At 42.4% G+C, this 16,561-nt stretch overlaps 1 protein-coding gene across 1 annotated transcript in view; it reads left to right on the top strand.

The window, feature by feature from the left end:
* Nucleotides 1–15,351, top strand: part of PTCHD1 (patched domain containing 1) — a 56,572-nt gene extending 41,221 nt beyond the window's left edge. The window contains exon 3 of the mRNA XM_036084697.2: nt 8,329–15,351. Within this exon, the coding sequence (XP_035940590.1) occupies nt 8,329–9,983 (1,655 nt within the window). The 3' untranslated portion in view covers nt 9,984–15,351. The remainder of the gene's footprint in view (nt 1–8,328) is intronic.
* Nucleotides 15,352–16,561: the final 1,210 nt, after the last annotated feature.

Genomic DNA, 16,561 nt, shown 5'->3' with positions numbered 1-16,561 from the left:
AGACAATACGTGACATCTCTGGCAATAAGAATATATCCTACACAGATGAATCATTTTGGCAATGATGTAAGCATAGATACATCATGATTTAGAATGTTTTTAATCAGTGTCATGCATATTAGACAATCTCACTTCTGCCAAAACCCCTGTCCATATGAGTCAGATCAGTTTATTTAGAGCTGAAATCCTTAAAGGTCTACCGCATTATAAATGCCCATTGACATTTTTTAGTTACTATAAACTTGGAGAAGAGTTTCTATCATCCCATTATGCATAAAGTACTATCCTTTTTTTCCAAACTATATTAATATCAGGTACTGAAATACTTGAACTGCCATTTGTAAACATAGGACACTCATCATTTTAATCCATTATGGAACTTCCTTTAAAGGATGAGGATTTACACCATTGTCCTCCAGTTGGCTATGATTTAAGAAATTGGCAAAGATTTTGTGCATGCAAGCTCTCCTTAGAGGCTTACTATTTCCACAGCATTCCTGGTCAGACACAAATGAGGAAGGGAATGGAATGTTGGAGAATATAGAAGGGAACAGAAGGAAGGGTTCTTCCTTCTTCATCTGGAAGGTTTGTGGCTTCATGTACATTCTGACCAGCTGAAAGGGGAGAACCGAAGTTGTGGTGAAAGAGTTTCGATACTAGTTTGTAAGTGGTAATCTAATTTATAAGGGCTGCTTTGCATTTATCAAGATATAAGAGCCATGGAGATCGGATGAGACAAAAAAGTATTCTTCAAGAAAAATATTCTTCAAGCCCTTTCACAACACAGAGTGCTAACCACTATACGCTCACAGTGAGCTACTGGGGATTTACAGCCCTTTCAAATGTTTGGGAGTTTTGAGAAGGTCAAATACCACTTCCAGGGTACCCTCTTCCTTCTGAATTATCAAGCCAGGCTGCTCAAATTCAAGGATGGGAAAGGAAGAAAGGATGTAATTAAGCGCTAGGAGGAGAATAATAGCAGGGGCATTTGGTACCTTTCAGGTATATTCTAAGATTATCTGTATTTAGCAGAAACCAGAAGATCAGGTTCAGTTTTCCAAGAATTTGTTCTCATTTGATGCCACCTGGAATATGATGCAGTATATGGAGCTCAGGCTTTGAAGAGGTGAAAGTTCTTATGCAGGAAATTTAGTTCTGAGAAATCAGAACTCTTATTTTTGTTCTAAACTCAAGCAAACCTGAAAGGTTTTGTTTTCAGGTTGAGCTGGTATATTTCTTTTTTTTTAAAGTAATCCCTATGCCCATTGTGGAGCTCGAAACTCAGGACCCCCAAATTCAAGAGTCACATGCTCTACTGGCTGAGCCAGCCAGGCACCCCATTCTGGTATATTTCTAAAATCGTGAGACACATAGGGCAGGGAAATCAGCCAGATAATAATAAAGTTCAAACCATAAGAAATTGCCAATATTCAACTATTTTTGACCTACAAAATTGGTACCAATATCCAGCCATTTTTGAACTACAAAGCAGTAATTTCTTATGGTTCAACCTAATACATTATTGTACAAGTCCGTTATTTGCAACAATATGACAGTCTACATAATGGAGCAGAATGCTGTGGAAATACTCTGCTTGGATATAAATCACTAATTGGTTCGGTAATTTCTGGAGAAAAAAACCCTGGTTGATAAGGGTTTTATTGTTCTCAGTTTTGTTTACATCTGATTCAAAATAAGACAGGAATTACTGTCTTATTTTAAAATTACAGTATTTTCAAAGTTTTTTCCCTGGATATTTTTTTTGCAATGTCTGACGGTCATTTGGGGACTAATTTACAAGGAGATTGTGCAATCTAGTTTTCACCCTTTTATTATGCTCCACCAATCATATTCCAGTAAGGGGTGGGTGGGGAGAAATAGGTCTGGGGAGATGGAGCAAAACGTGTTTTATTGTTCTATTCTTAACCGTAAAGGAGGACAAGAATAGGACTGAGGGGGCAGGTCCATGCAGAGCTCAGTAAGGCAGAGGAATGCAGTGACACTTCCTCCTTGACCCTGGTCTCCGGGTATACTCTGGGTGGTCTAGCCCCACCTCGTCTAGGGACTGGGGGAATGGCAGATGTTACAAAGGTCAGGCAGCAGGAGGCAACGTCAGGACGCTGACCTGGTAAAAATAGACCATGAAGAAAAATACCTAGTTTGGTGTTGCATTTGGACCAGCATCTGAGAAAGTCACTGCCGAGACCAGGCAGTAGTGACCAGATGGGTCTATAAGAGCTCACAATGCAAGCAGATACACAGTCATCGTCAAGGAAATCCTGCATTTCACCTAAGCTACTTCAGCAGCCAAGAACCAAATGCAGATGGAACCTAAGAGAGGGATTCTAGCCTCTTCTCTGCACTGATGGTGTAGTAGCACTCGCATTTCTCTTCCTTACCAGCAAAATAACTTTCAAATCAGCCTACTATTCATCATATGTGTGTGTGTGTGTGTGTGTGTGCATAGTGTATATGTAATATATATTATGCAATAAGTTCATGTACATATATATGTATTTCATGTGTTTATAACATTATGTAGCATATATTGTTTGAATATTTGGGTATAAATACTATATATTTCCCTATTATATAGTATATATTCACACATTTTATATGTAAATATATAAAATATGTTTGAATAGGATATGACATATATGCATATATTTATATATTACATATGTCTCCTATATGTAAAGATATTGCACAGTGACCATAGCATATGCTGTGGGCCCCATTTACAGACACTGATTTTATATAGTGCACACACACACAGTATCTAAATACCTTTCTTTCAACAAGGAAGAGCTATTAGCATATTCATTTCTTGGACTCTTATTTGCAGCTCTCTAATGAGGGAAAAGCATTTCTCAGATTAAAATCCAATGCTGTGATTAGAATTGCCAAACTGTGACAAGTCTCTGGTAGAAAGCATAAGATGTGTGTATTTGCCCTGATGTGTGCATCCTTCTTAACTTAAGCAGAGTACACCTTCCTTTACTCTCTCTCTTAAGTGACACAAAACAGGCTGTGATAAACCAAACAATTCAGCATAGAAAGTAAATGTTTATAACTGGCAAAGTGTAAATGTAACCCAATTAATGAACTTCTCCCTGAAAATAGATGTTACTCAACCCAGACATTCATACACTTTAAATTTCTTCTCAAAAAAAAACAAAAATCATGAATTTATGGGGATGTCACTGAAAGTAAAGCATTTTAAGAACATGAGCTACTTAGTGAAGCTCATCTAAGAGTAAAATATGTTTTAGCAGATTTTGCTCATGCATTCATTATACTCTGGATCTTTTAGAAGAATGTAGTAATTTTATTTCCACATAAGAAATTTGGCACTGCCCAGGCATTCTATAAATGGCTTCATTGTCTCCTGATATTAAATGTTTTTGTATTGAAACTAAAAGATCATCCATTAGCAAGCCATCCCTTTTCACTTCCTCATCTTCTCAGCTACTCCTTGTGTTCTGGAACTCCAGATGAGGAAATCCTGCTAGTATGGAAAGGATGAAAATGTGAGTAGTGCCCAAAGGCATCAGCCTCTGTGCTATGTCTCTGTGTGTTGGGGAAGGCACGAGAATCTGGGCCTGGGGAAAAATCTGCCTTACAGAATCCAGATGCACAAAATAGATCAATTTGCTTGTGATTATTCATTGACAAAAAAATAAACAAATCACCCAGACTGCCTCTGATAGCAAAACCATTAAATACATTGAAAATATGATTCGTTTCATGAACAGCTTTCCAGAAGCACATCTACTGGGTAAAGTTGGGTTAACTCTCAACTATTCGTTGGTGGATTCTTGCATTAGTGGATTATAAACAACCCTGAAGGCTTTGGTCAGGCCCCAGAAAAGCGTCTGGGTAAGGGTGAGATTTAATCTGTGAGTGTTCTTGAGCCTCACCTTAAGTGACTGGAGGATAGCCAGTTGAGGTTTTTCTACCATTAGTGTTATTTATCACTTGTGTTGCTTTTTCTCTTCATGGCTCCAAAGCCTGAAAGTCATGTGCACATACAGATATAAAATCACTTGGAAAAGAAGGAAAACTATTAGCCTAAATCCTCTAGTATTTGATTTTACTAAATGACAGTCCCAAAGTCTACTGCTAATAAAACGTAAATTGCACTCCTGGTACAAACTGTATCTGAACATTGGCGAAGAGCTCTACGGTCCTTATCCCAGGACCTGGCTAAAAGCCCCCACCGCTTCAAAGTGTTCACTCATGAATAATTAGACCTTGGGCCTGTACGTGTGTCCTGACACATACTGACACCCATGGAACTATACAGACACGCAGTGTGCCAAAATAGAAACAAACATCTTGCATGTGCTTTTAAAAGATAAGTGAATGCTTTAAAAGCTTCTTTAGCTTAAGAATTTGATAGAATCAATATGTGGTGTTTAACAGTTCCCTTTGGCAACTCTTCAGCCTTAAACACTGTGACTGTAAGACAGGGAAGCTGTGGGATATTGATCAGTTCCTGGCGTGCTCACCAGGATAGTCTTTACTTCCGGGTCTTGAGCTATGGACCTGCCATTGGGATGTGGAGCCCTGGCTCCTATAACCACCACAGGGCCTCTGGTCACCAAAGGCTAAGTCTGTCTGGAACTTCAGGTTTGGGTACCTCCCTATGTGAGTGCTGCTACGAGGGAGTGCTCGTGAACAGGCTTGCAACATTGGAGATGGATAATGGTCCCTTGCTGAAATGATGCTTTGCACCAATGACGTACACCCCTTGGTCAGATTTAATAGAGAGGCTTACAGAGTTCCGACTTCATAGAGAAAAATTTAAAAACTGAAGTACAAAGAAGACAGCAATATTTTTGCTTTTAAAGCACCTTTTAAAAATACGGGAAATGACAGCCAAACCTCTGAAAAGTATCTTCAATCCACATGCAGTATCTGTTTGCCTACATCTGTGAGATTTGGCCTCAGAGTCCAGCTTACTGGACCCCAGCCCCAAAGCTAAGAGGTGATGGATGATGGTGACACTAAAGAAGGGAGGCACCTGCTGAGAGAGGAAAGTGGAGAGGAACGGAACCTACCAAAACCTTTCTTCCCTGCCTTTCCTTGATATCACTGGCCCATTTCTGAAGTGGCTACAAAAGATAAGGCCAGGGCTGGCTGAAGGAAAAACTGCAAAGGATTTAGTCTCTGTGAAATCCACCTACCTATAATTTCCTCTTCACTGCCTCCCCATCTCCAGCCTCTGTCCCACCACCCCGCCCCCCTGAATGAAGGGAAGCTGCTTCAGTACACCACTGTCCCAGAGGGGTCTGCATTTATAAGAACACCTTTGAAGGCTAAAACCAAAGGGAATTTGGCTATAATTATGGGCAGAGTAGGCATTCTGGGCAGTTGTGGGAGCAGGCAGGGTATTCGTCATGTCCTAGGACTCCCAGAATATGACTCCCCTTGAGTCCAGGCCAGGAAACAGAGACCCCATCGTTCAGCTTTCCTTTAGGGTAACAGACTGACCTCTTCAACATAATTACCCAGCTGTGAATCAGGTCTAGCAGCAGTGAGGCGCCCCCGGCTGTTAATCCCCGGGAGGCACCTCCAGCTCTGTTGGCACTCATCCTTCTCTTGACTGACTGAACTTCAGGAAGGAGGCCCAGTTATGGTGTCCGCAGTTGTCCCTGAAATCCAAAGAGCTCTTCAAAGACACTGCACACCTCCAGTTTGGAATTTAGGGTGTAGGCATCTGCCAGAAAGGTGTGGCTTGAGAAACAAGAATTTGGCCTTATCAGGAAGGATAGTGGGGGCCTTTGGAGGCAAGACCAACAATGACTAGCAACAAATTCTGAATGACTTGGTAGAATATTCTTTCTTGGGGCCTCCTCTTCTTGCCTCTACGAATGTCTACATGTACACCCCTGTAGAGAGAGGAGAGAAGGAAAGGCGTAGTTTCCAACAGCCCCCAAGAACAAAATGAAAATTCTCTCTGGAGCTGCCCCCAGAACCAAGAGCATATGCAAAGAGAGTCAGGACTCAATAAAAATGATCACACTGTAGAAGGACAAGGCATTTAAATGCAGCAACAGAACTCAGGAGACAAGCTCAAAGCCTATTTCCATCTTTCCTCGAGTTTGATTATTTTCATTCTGGACCCTCGAGCCTCACTCACTCTCTTCACCAAATAGCTCTGTTAATTCCAATTCTTTTCCTCACTTAGCCTCTAAGACTACTCAACAGCATGGTAAGAAATGGATTCTTAGGGTATTTTCCAACAAGAGTCAGGGTCAGATAATGTCGTAAAACATCCCCCCAACCCCCAACACCTTTGCTGGTGCCCCTCTAATGCACTGCACGACTAATTCTAATCCTGCTATATGCATTCTTATGTTCTTACCATATTTAATGACTCAGTACTAAAGCCCTGTTTTAAGACATTTTTCTTGTTTCTAGCATGTAAATACTATTAAAAAAATCTTCATTTGCCATTTTCAGTGAAACTTTAGTGTGTTTTACCCAAGAGAACTTAGTCTACTTGGCCCCAGATGAAGTGGTCAGTATTGTTTGCCCAGGGTGCAGACGCCTTGGAGGTACTAATCCTCCTTTTATGCTCATTATCCCGGAATTGGTTACTTTTAATAAAAGGTCGGTCAGTCCTTCCTGAGAACAATGTGGAAACGGACAACAAATAGTCTTCCTTTCTGAGACTAGATGTTAACTTTCTAAAACATAATTAACAGGATGCCAGTCAATGAGTGCACTTTTGACTTCATGCCTGGGGAGTTTAGGTGCCTCCAGTTTAGTAGGGGCCACAGTGCCAGTTACCTAATTGACAGTCTCCACCTGCCCTCTCAAGTGGCTGCAGAACGATGCCTAGTAAATTAAGATAAATGCCAAATCCTTCTGAGGAAACAGGCCTATATCACAACTATGGAATGGGCATTCAGGTTTGAGACTGAGCAAGACTTCACAATAAGGATATAAATACCAGCCTGGGCACAAGGGAAGATGTTCACCCAGTTATTGTACACACAAAATAACAGTGACTCACTTCACTCAGCATTACGCTTGGCCAGAGATTTTTAATTCCTTTTTAAAAACAAGACTATTGTACCACCGGGTAGAGATTTTATTATCCTCAATAATGGGATTGAATATGCCAAGGCATAGAAGGAGAAAATTAGATCTGTTGATCCCAGTGCCAAGATAGGGGTTACTGAAAGCCACAACAGGTCACTTCCGGTGGGCTTTTCAATGTCACAGTGGCCTGGAAACCCAGGAGAGCCATCAGGCAAGTGTCTGCCTCCAAGCAGGAGAGGTGGGGGAAGTCTAGCTGGATCCAGCCTCAAGCACTAGAATGGAGTGAAAACAGGGGCACTTAGCATACCTCTGCTATTCCAGTGCTTCTGGAATGCTAACCAAGGAGGCCAAGGCACTAAGTAGTTAAGGAAAAAGGTTATTGATCTGGCTCTCTTCCTCAGATGCCATGGCCAAATAGTGCAGAGAAGCCAGCAGAGTCAGCCCCTGCTTGATATATCATCTACGAACAAGCAAAATTGGTCAAACAGGTCCCTGAAGACAAAATGCAAGCTATACACCTACAAGCGGAATTTTGATTTTTATCAGTTGCGGGGAGAGTTCGTGTGAATCGTGTTCCATCTTCCACCTTTCCTATTCACTCAAACTCAGTGCTACTTATTGTGCTTCCCTCTGTGTCTCAGATTTATTGCTTTCTGGACTGATACTTGGCGGGGGCGGGGGGCATGGGGAAGAGGCTGTGTTTTAGGTTCCCATCAAGACTCAAATTGAATACAGTGCCTCTTTCTCCCTAAAGCCTTCCACTTGGCCAAACTTAGAGGAGATGATGAGACATTAACTCAGAACCCTCTGCCCAATACCTTCCTCTGTGCTGACCTCCAGCCAGACTTGTGGGGATGACAAGCCAAGTGATGAGTGGCCAGGAACCTTCTCTGGAGTGTTCCACCAACCAAGGGAAACACAAACTCTGCAAGCTGCACCCACAGCCCTAACCTCTCGCTGTATATAATCCCCAAGGGACAGGTGCCAGTCTACTCGGCTTTCCATAGGCAAAAGTCCACCCCGCATTCTTAAGCCAGAAGGGGGCACGAAGATCTTAGCCCCTCGATCTTCTCTTTCACTTGCCATTACCATTTAGGATTAACTAAAATACAGGGCTCTCTTCCACAGGAGAAATTCTCGGCATTTACAAACTGTCACCACCAAGGCTGGTTGTATTTCCCTTGACCCGGTAGTTGCCCGTGACCAAGTTGGTTCCTCTCTTTCAAGAGGTTACTCCTTTCAAATTTTTGATCTGGTCTTTTTCTGCCCCCTCAGGTCATGGATTATATGGGACTTTTGAAATGTTATCCTCCTGGAGGAAAACTAGAGAAGACCAACATGTTAAAGAGAGAACTGCAGCAGTCTATGCAGACTCCATGCTCTCCTTTTCTCTCACCACTGCCATGTACCTGGTCACCTTTGGCATAGGGGCCAGCCCTTTCACGAACATTGAGGCAGCCAGGATTTTCTGCTGCAATTCCTGTATTGCAATCTTCTTCAACTACCTCTATGTACTCTCGTTTTATGGTTCCAGCCTGGTATTCACTGGCTACATAGAAAACAATTACCAGCATAGTATCTTCTGTAGAAAAGTCCCAAAGCCCGAGGCATTGCAGGAGAAGCCGGCATGGTACAGGTTTCTCCTGACAGCCAGATTCAGCGAGGACACAACGGACGGCGAGGAAGCGAACACTTACGAGAGTCACCTATTGGTATGTTTCCTCAAACGCTATTACTGTGACTGGATAACCAACACCTATGTCAAGCCTTTTGTAGTTCTCTTTTACCTTATTTATATTTCCTTTGCCTTAATGGGCTATCTGCAGGTCAGTGAAGGGTCAGACCTTAGTAACATCGTAGCAACTGCAACGCAAACCATTGAGTACACTACTGCCCAGCAAAAGTACTTTAGTAACTACAGTCCGGTGATTGGGTTTTATATATACGAGTCCATAGAATACTGGAACACTAGTGTCCAAGAAGACGTGCTAGAATACACCAAGGGGTTCGTGCGGATATCCTGGTTTGAGAGCTATTTAAATTACCTTCGGAAACTCAATGTGTCTACTGGCTTGCCTAAGAAAAACTTCACAGACATGTTGAGGAATTCCTTCCTGAAAGCTCCCCAATTTTCACATTTTCAAGAGGACATCATCTTCTCTAAAAAGTACAATGATGAGGTTGATGTAGTGGCCTCCAGAATGTTTCTGGTGGCCAAGACCATGGAAACTAACAGAGAAGAACTCTATGATCTCCTGGAGACCCTCAGGAGACTTTCTGTCACCTCCAAGGTGAAGTTCATTGTCTTCAACCCATCCTTCGTGTATATGGATCGATACGCCTCCTCTCTGGGAGCCCCCCTGCACAACTCCTGCATCAGTGCTTTGTTCCTGCTCTTCTTCTCGGCATTTCTGGTGGCAGATTCTCTGATTAATGTCTGGCTCACTCTAACGGTTGTGTCCGTGGAGTTTGGAGTTATAGGTTTCATGACATTATGGAAAGTAGAACTGGACTGCATCTCTGTGCTATGCTTAATTTATGGAATTAACTACACAATTGACAATTGTGCTCCACTGTTATCCACATTCGTTCTGGGCAAGGATTTCACAAGAACTAAATGGGTAAAGAACGCCCTGGAAGTGCACGGGGTAGCTATTTTACAGAGCTACCTCTGCTATATCGTTGGTCTGATTCCTCTCGCAGCTGTGCCTTCAAATCTGACCTGTACACTGTTCAGGTGCTTGTTTTTAATAGCATTTGTCACCTTCTTTCACTGCTTTGCCATTTTACCTGTGATACTGACTTTCCTGCCACCCTCTAAGAAAAAAAGGAAAGAGAAGAAAAATCCTGAAAACCGGGAGGAAATTGAATGTGTGGAAATGGTGGATATTGACAGTACCCGAGTGGTTGACCAAATTACAACAGTGTGATAGAGTCTGCTTGTATATTTTCACCCTAGGTCTTATTGAGAGCAAAGAGATTATGTTAATGAAACAAATTCAAAGTTGTTCTTTCTTTTTTAAGAAACAGACATTGCCAAAGCAAAGGACAAGGGGGGAAATGGGCATTGCATATTTTCAGTCTTTAAAACAAAAGGATTGCTACCAGAAATAATTTACGCGCACACACACACACACACACACATCTCTTAAACTAAGATCAAATAGAAGAAAGCTTATTAGCAAGCAGAATCCTATTTTATTCACACTGCAGATGTTGCTGGTATTGTGACAAAAACCTACTGATTGAAAGGTCAGCTGCCAAGGCAGAAATAGCTTTAAGCATTGTTCAAACAATAAAGCTTCCAGAACTTCTGCAGAGCAGTAGCTCCAGGCAGAGTCTGTGGTTTGAGGTCTTAGCTGTCTCATCTAGCTCCCCAGCACCCCAAGGAGATGCTTTCAAAAATTCTGGCCAGGAAAAGCAAGCTACAGCCTTGGAAGTGACCCATGGTAGAGTGGCCATCACCCGTGGAATGAAATTGAGTGATCTGTAAATTCACCCAGGTGAGGGAGTTTTGTTGTCTAGAATGAATCCATCATAGCCCCCCATCAGTATACTTTGAGCATTTGTATGATTGGGTGAATACACCTTTAAACCAATGACAGCCCCAGCACTGCAGAGTTGGAGCAATTCTATTTTGGAACATCTTGTTGCTTGTCACCAAATGGATCTGCTTTATTAGTTACAGCTCTTGGCAGGAGGCTCTGAGTACCCCAAACTGCAGAGCCAAACCCAAATACCTGGCAGGATTGAGGAAAAGCAGGTGTCAACTTGAACCCAGAGGCAGTGTCTCCATTTTAACAAAAAATATGGCCAGCTGGTACAGCTGTTTGTGGTTTGACCCTACATGCAGTTTTTGCGTGGATGCCCAGAAACAACATCTGCCTGTGCATGGCTGAGGAAGGAGAAGTGAACACTGAAATGGTTATCTGCCAGTTTTCAACTCGTAGAGCCTGTCTGCCTTCGCTATGAGACATGGCTGCTCAGAGACACAGAGGAGAAAAGGAAGTTCTTTGGTGAGTGTTAAGTCCCAAAACTGAGAAACTTCGTAAAAGTGCAGGCAGGGAGATGAAGGACGGAAGGAGAGATAGATGGAAATGACTGGAAGATGTAATCACAAATACACAATTATCAATGATGGTGGTCAAACGTTCCTGCTAAGCTGGCTGCACTTTCATCTTCCTGGTACCCCCCCCCACCCCCCAATACCTTTGCTGGTGCCCGTCTAATGCACTGCACGGCCCTTCTGTACATTAACGAGCCTAGATGTTTACACTGTTGATTGCAGTATTTACAGGCTCTAAATGGAAACACTTTGATTGGAAGAGGCTGTGTATGTTGCCCCAGACGCCTGCATTTCTTTATGTCTATAAAAATGAAGCTAATACCTGGTCACATTTGAGGCAAATGTCTACAATATTTTTCCCTTTTAGAGATGTAGCTTATTCAGACATCTATAGTGGTAAGCATTTCCCCAAAGCACCTTTGCTCTCTGGACCTTAGCGGATGTACTGTGCAACTCCCCCAACCTCCGCACAGGAGGAAACTGAGACCTAGGAGAATAAAGCGACTCAGCCAGGGTCACACCACTAGAGTGTTTCCATCATTTTAGCATGCCTAAGACAGGGCAGGCCACTTTAAGATTTTCCCTTAAGAGGGCTATTTCTCCCTTCAAAGTACATTTCCAAGGAAAGAACACAGGACTTTATTGGCCACAAGGCAGACTTCTTTTTTTTTTAATGTCTGGGTAATGTTTGGGATTTAGGTTTGCCATTGTCTTTCCAAACAGCAAAAATGCCCAAATGATTCAGATGTAACTGCACCAAGTGCAAACCTGTGCTTTCTATTTCCTGTACTGTTGTTCACACAGTTCTCAATACATAGCTAGTGCATTACACACTTGTTCAGTCTCTCCTGCAGACACACTAAGCGATCATACCAATGTGTTATGCACTCAACTAGAAGATAATGAGCTTTAATCTGAGGACAAGTACAGTCCTCGAAAAAGGGCAAGTTCGCATAATAGATCTGCGATCAATTCTCTCTCCAAGGGGCCTGCAACTAGGCTATTATTTATAAAACACAGCCGAAGAGGGAATTGGTTTTATTCTTAAATCACATGTTGCTAAATCATTTTCTGAACAGTGTGTTCTAAATCAGCCATTGATTTAGTGTCGGCCACGTGGAGCACCTCGGGTTAAAGTGACTCCACAACACTGATACAACACACACACCAATTAAATGGATTTTGTTGAGAATTTAATCATTCAATTTGGTCAACCAGAATGACTTGCTGTGGAACTTTGTTTTATGACAGATAATAGTTTTCCAACTTGATTGAGTCTCTGTACACCTTGGAATATTGTATTTTTAAATGAAGGGCATTTTCAACCTTGTCAACTTCCCTTTTCAGCACTTGAAATCAAGGCTTATGGAATTCTGACTGTGGAATGATTTTTTTTTTAACTAGGGGACTCTGCATGCCAAGATTTATTATTTACTGTTAGATCATTATTATTTATTCGTCAATGATTATTGCTCTGACAGCATCGGTTTAGCCCCACCATGGAGAAGACACTTCAGAAGCAACTCCAAATCACAGTCCCATAAAATTTAAGTCTTTACGTCATGAAGTTTTACTTTTTCAATTGCTATAAAGAGGGAAGGAACAAGCCTAGCAAACACTTGCAAAAGTTTTATCTTTCAATTAATTCCAACCAAGACATTAATGTTCACTTTACCAAAGAAACTTATTTGGTTGGTTTTGAGTTGGTGTTAGTTTACCAAAGAAAACATTCCATTCATCAAAAATCTTTCCCTGGTCAACTAAAAAACTGTGATACTTGGGCATTCTTGGCCAGTCATAGTGAAAAAAAGAAAAGTCAGGGTCAGGGTGATATTCTTTCACTGAACAGAACTCTGCAGAAAATGTAAATTCACAAGAAACTTGGGGTTTGCAAGAAAGAAAATGATACCGGAACAGGGCATTATTGTTTAGCCCTATACCAATGGTACGACAAGTACCATGAGGGCTCCTCGGGCTAAAAGGAGGACAGAAAAAAATAAGACTAACCCTCATGAAGCTCCCTCTTCATTGTTCCAGCTCCTAAGTTTTGTTTTGCTTTGATTTTGTGTTTGGGGGTTTTGTTCTGCTTTGGTTTGGTTTGTAGTGTTTGTTTGTGTTTGCTTGTTCTGCTCCCGTCTTTCCTACCATTTTTACCCCCTCAATTTTCACTCAGAAAGGAGGTAATCAGATGCCATCCTCCATGGCTATGGCGATTTATGCAATATGCTGCTCTAAATGAGGCCCTTAATAACCCTGTTATTTTAACTAACCACCACCCAATTGTTCTAAGTGGCACTCCAGGACCACGGCACCACTTTCCTCCAGCCCCCCGCAGTGGAGCGTGGCTGGGTCTATCTCAAGAACAGGTGGGTGGGGCAGCCACACTAGGGGTGTGGCAGAGGCAGAGCCTCTTGAACACAAATGGTATCCTCCTCATAATGGCTTTATTCCTTTGGATCCTATTAAAGTAGCCCTGCGGCTTGTAGTAGTGTTTGAACTCTGTGAATCTCTGTTTTCTCATCTGCACAATGGGAATGATAACAGTAACTATCTCTAACTTCAGCAAATACATACTGAGTGCCTAATATCACCCAGATACTGTTCTAGAGACTGGGGACAGAGCAGTGAACAGATCAGATAAAATATACCAGCCCTGGGAGAGTCTACATTTGAGTGATGTTGCAGATTTACTGTGAGGGGCAAGGGAGATGATGTCCAGAAAGCGCTCATGGCAAGGGCTGGTGTAGAGAAGAAATTCAAGACATTATTTGTAATTTCTCTATCCCACACAGTAGCACTAGGGCCCATGATGTAAAGCTACAGAGAAGTACATTTTTTGCAGATTTGGGCACAGAATTAGGACTATATGAAGATGCAATGAGTTCTCCTGTTCATTTCAGGACATTCAAAATTCAGCTGGATCACCATTCGGTAGGGCAACTGTCAAGAGGGCACAAACTCTGGATGTTGGGGTTGGATTGTAATCCTTAAAAAAAAATGGGATATAGGCCCTTGGGGATGAGAGTCGGGAGGGAGGGGCACTTGCTATTTAATTACTATGCCTGACTTGATTGAAGATATTCGAACACTCCTGCTGGGTAATTTGGTTTTAAGTTTGTGCTACACAAAAAGCACCAGGTATTTGAAAACAAAGTTCCCACTTTTTAAAAGCATGGTAAAGCTGTGACATGGAGGAAAATATTAAATTAGTACTAGTGGATTCTCTGGCAAAGACCTGAGGATGGCTGCAGCCAGCACATGGCAGAGTTCCTCCCTGTGGTGGTTACAACTGTTTATTTCTGTTTCATGCCAGTCCAGGAGAAAGCAAAGAGGAAAGTGAATGAGCTAGAAACCGTTCCCCCAAATAGGCAGTGTCATGATGTCTTCCCCAGCCTTGCCTCTCCCCTGCCCCCCTCCTGCCCAGGTGATCTGTTTGAAGTCCTCTTTGATATCTCCCAGGGTACCATGCAAGAAGAAGAAGTGAGGCAACCAGAGAGCTACGGCCTCTGTGCAGATTTTCAAGTTAGATTAAAATTAGCACCACAAGCGTTCAGAGGAGCCTACCTGGAAGGGAAAGGCTTTTTTCAAAGTACAAAGAGAGCAATGTATACCAAGGAGGCAGCCCACAGAGGAACCTTGGTGGAAGGAACGCTGTTCCTGTGGAATGTGCCAGCCTCTTCTCCCTCCAGAATGTTCACATCAGTTGACTCTTTGGATAGAATTAAGCTTACGCCCTCATTTTTCACGTGAGAAAACTGAAACCCGGAGAAGTGAAATTACGTGCACAGAGCTAGTTAGAAGCAGATACAGGACTATAATTCAAGTCTCCTAGCCTCAGTCCTTTCTTCATTCTGCCACTTTACTGCCAAATTCTATGTATCTAAATTATAGGGTCTTAACCTGGGGGCCATGAATAAGTTGGTGGGAGGGCAGGACTCTGAACTCCCCAAAATTAAATTATATGCAAAAATGTGTGTATATGTTTAATATGTGCATTTTCCTAAAAAGAGAGTTCATAGTTGTCATCAGATTCCAAAAGAGGTCTGAGACCCAAAAAGGGTGAAGAACCACTGTCCTAAATTAATAAAGACCTCACTGGGAGTGTGATTCTGGTGTCCTCATTTTGGCTAATGGGCAATCAAGAGTTCCTCAACCACCTTTTCTCCAAGAAGCCCAAACTGCTTCTAAATATCGGTCCCTTCATGCCCAGCCAAGTGCCTACTTCCATTCATTTATTCCTCATTCATTCATCTGTTTGTTTATTTTGTACATTTATGTTCTAGCGCCAGCTGAACATACTCTCCAGGGCAAAATTGGGGAAAGGACCCCTCTGCACTGTGCTCTTCTTGGCAGAAAGAATATCAGGTTGCTACCACATTCTCACTGTTGCAGCAAAGTACATGTAGCCTCAAAATTACAGTAAGCACACCCCACACACACACATACACAGAGGGGGCATCCAACAAAGCCAACATATGAAAGTGGGTCCTGTTAAAGAACCAGGATCAGAACAGCCTACTTCCAAGTTATATAGGTACAAGCTGTGGGGCAGCAATATACCACGTGCTTGGAAGGGCTGTTCCCAGGCTATTCTGAGATGTCTACATGAGGCACGCATGCACACACCTGCAGCAGCTGACTCACCAACAAACGGGGAGAGGATGTGTCCCATTCATCATGATAATATTTGTAGTAGGCAGATAGGAAATCATGGCCGTGGACATATGGTTACATTTAAGGACAGGTGTGTCTTGGACACAGATATGCAAATAGAAGCCCAGTTTTCTTGACTCCTAGCCATAAGCTAGATATAGTGTACACTGATGGAGGAAGTTGGAAAAGAAATGACTCTATTTGTACCTGTTGGTTGTGCTTTTTCTAGTATAACTTTAGGCACAAAGGAACGTACCTGGGTTGTCTTAATGGCATGGCTCAGGGAATCACCGCCGGTCTTCCCTGAAGCACAAAGAAGGCAGTGACAGCCGAACAGTGCCATTTATATGACACTCTGCCCAGGCATGACAAGGGAAGCCTTCTAGTGAGATGGAAGAATATTCATTCCACTTTGTAGCATCTGATGTGAAGTGAGAAGACTTTGTTCATTGAGATCTATAAAGTGCTTTGTTTACTTTCTACAAAATGGTGAAGACTTGGCCCATTTCCATTACCCATTCCAGGCTCACCATTGGGAAAACCCAGGATTCTCTTTGGCAAAACAATGTACTTAATTTCCAGGGTGAACCCTGAGCATGTTTAACTCAGACTTTCAGATCTTTATTTTTTAAATTAACATCCTGCCAAAACTGACTTTGCCCCTTGTTCAGAATCACCAAGTCAGATCCCATGATGCCTCCCAGGACCATAGATGACTAGTCAAAACTGGTAATGACCCGTTGGCTCTGCTTTATACACACACACACATACACAGTATATGTACACTCA

The sequence above is a fragment of the Halichoerus grypus genome, chromosome X (assembly GCF_964656455.1).
Source record: "Halichoerus grypus chromosome X, mHalGry1.hap1.1, whole genome shotgun sequence".
NCBI classification, from domain to species: Eukaryota; Metazoa; Chordata; class Mammalia; order Carnivora; family Phocidae; genus Halichoerus; species Halichoerus grypus.
This window is presented reverse-complemented; position numbering and strand designations above follow the sequence as displayed.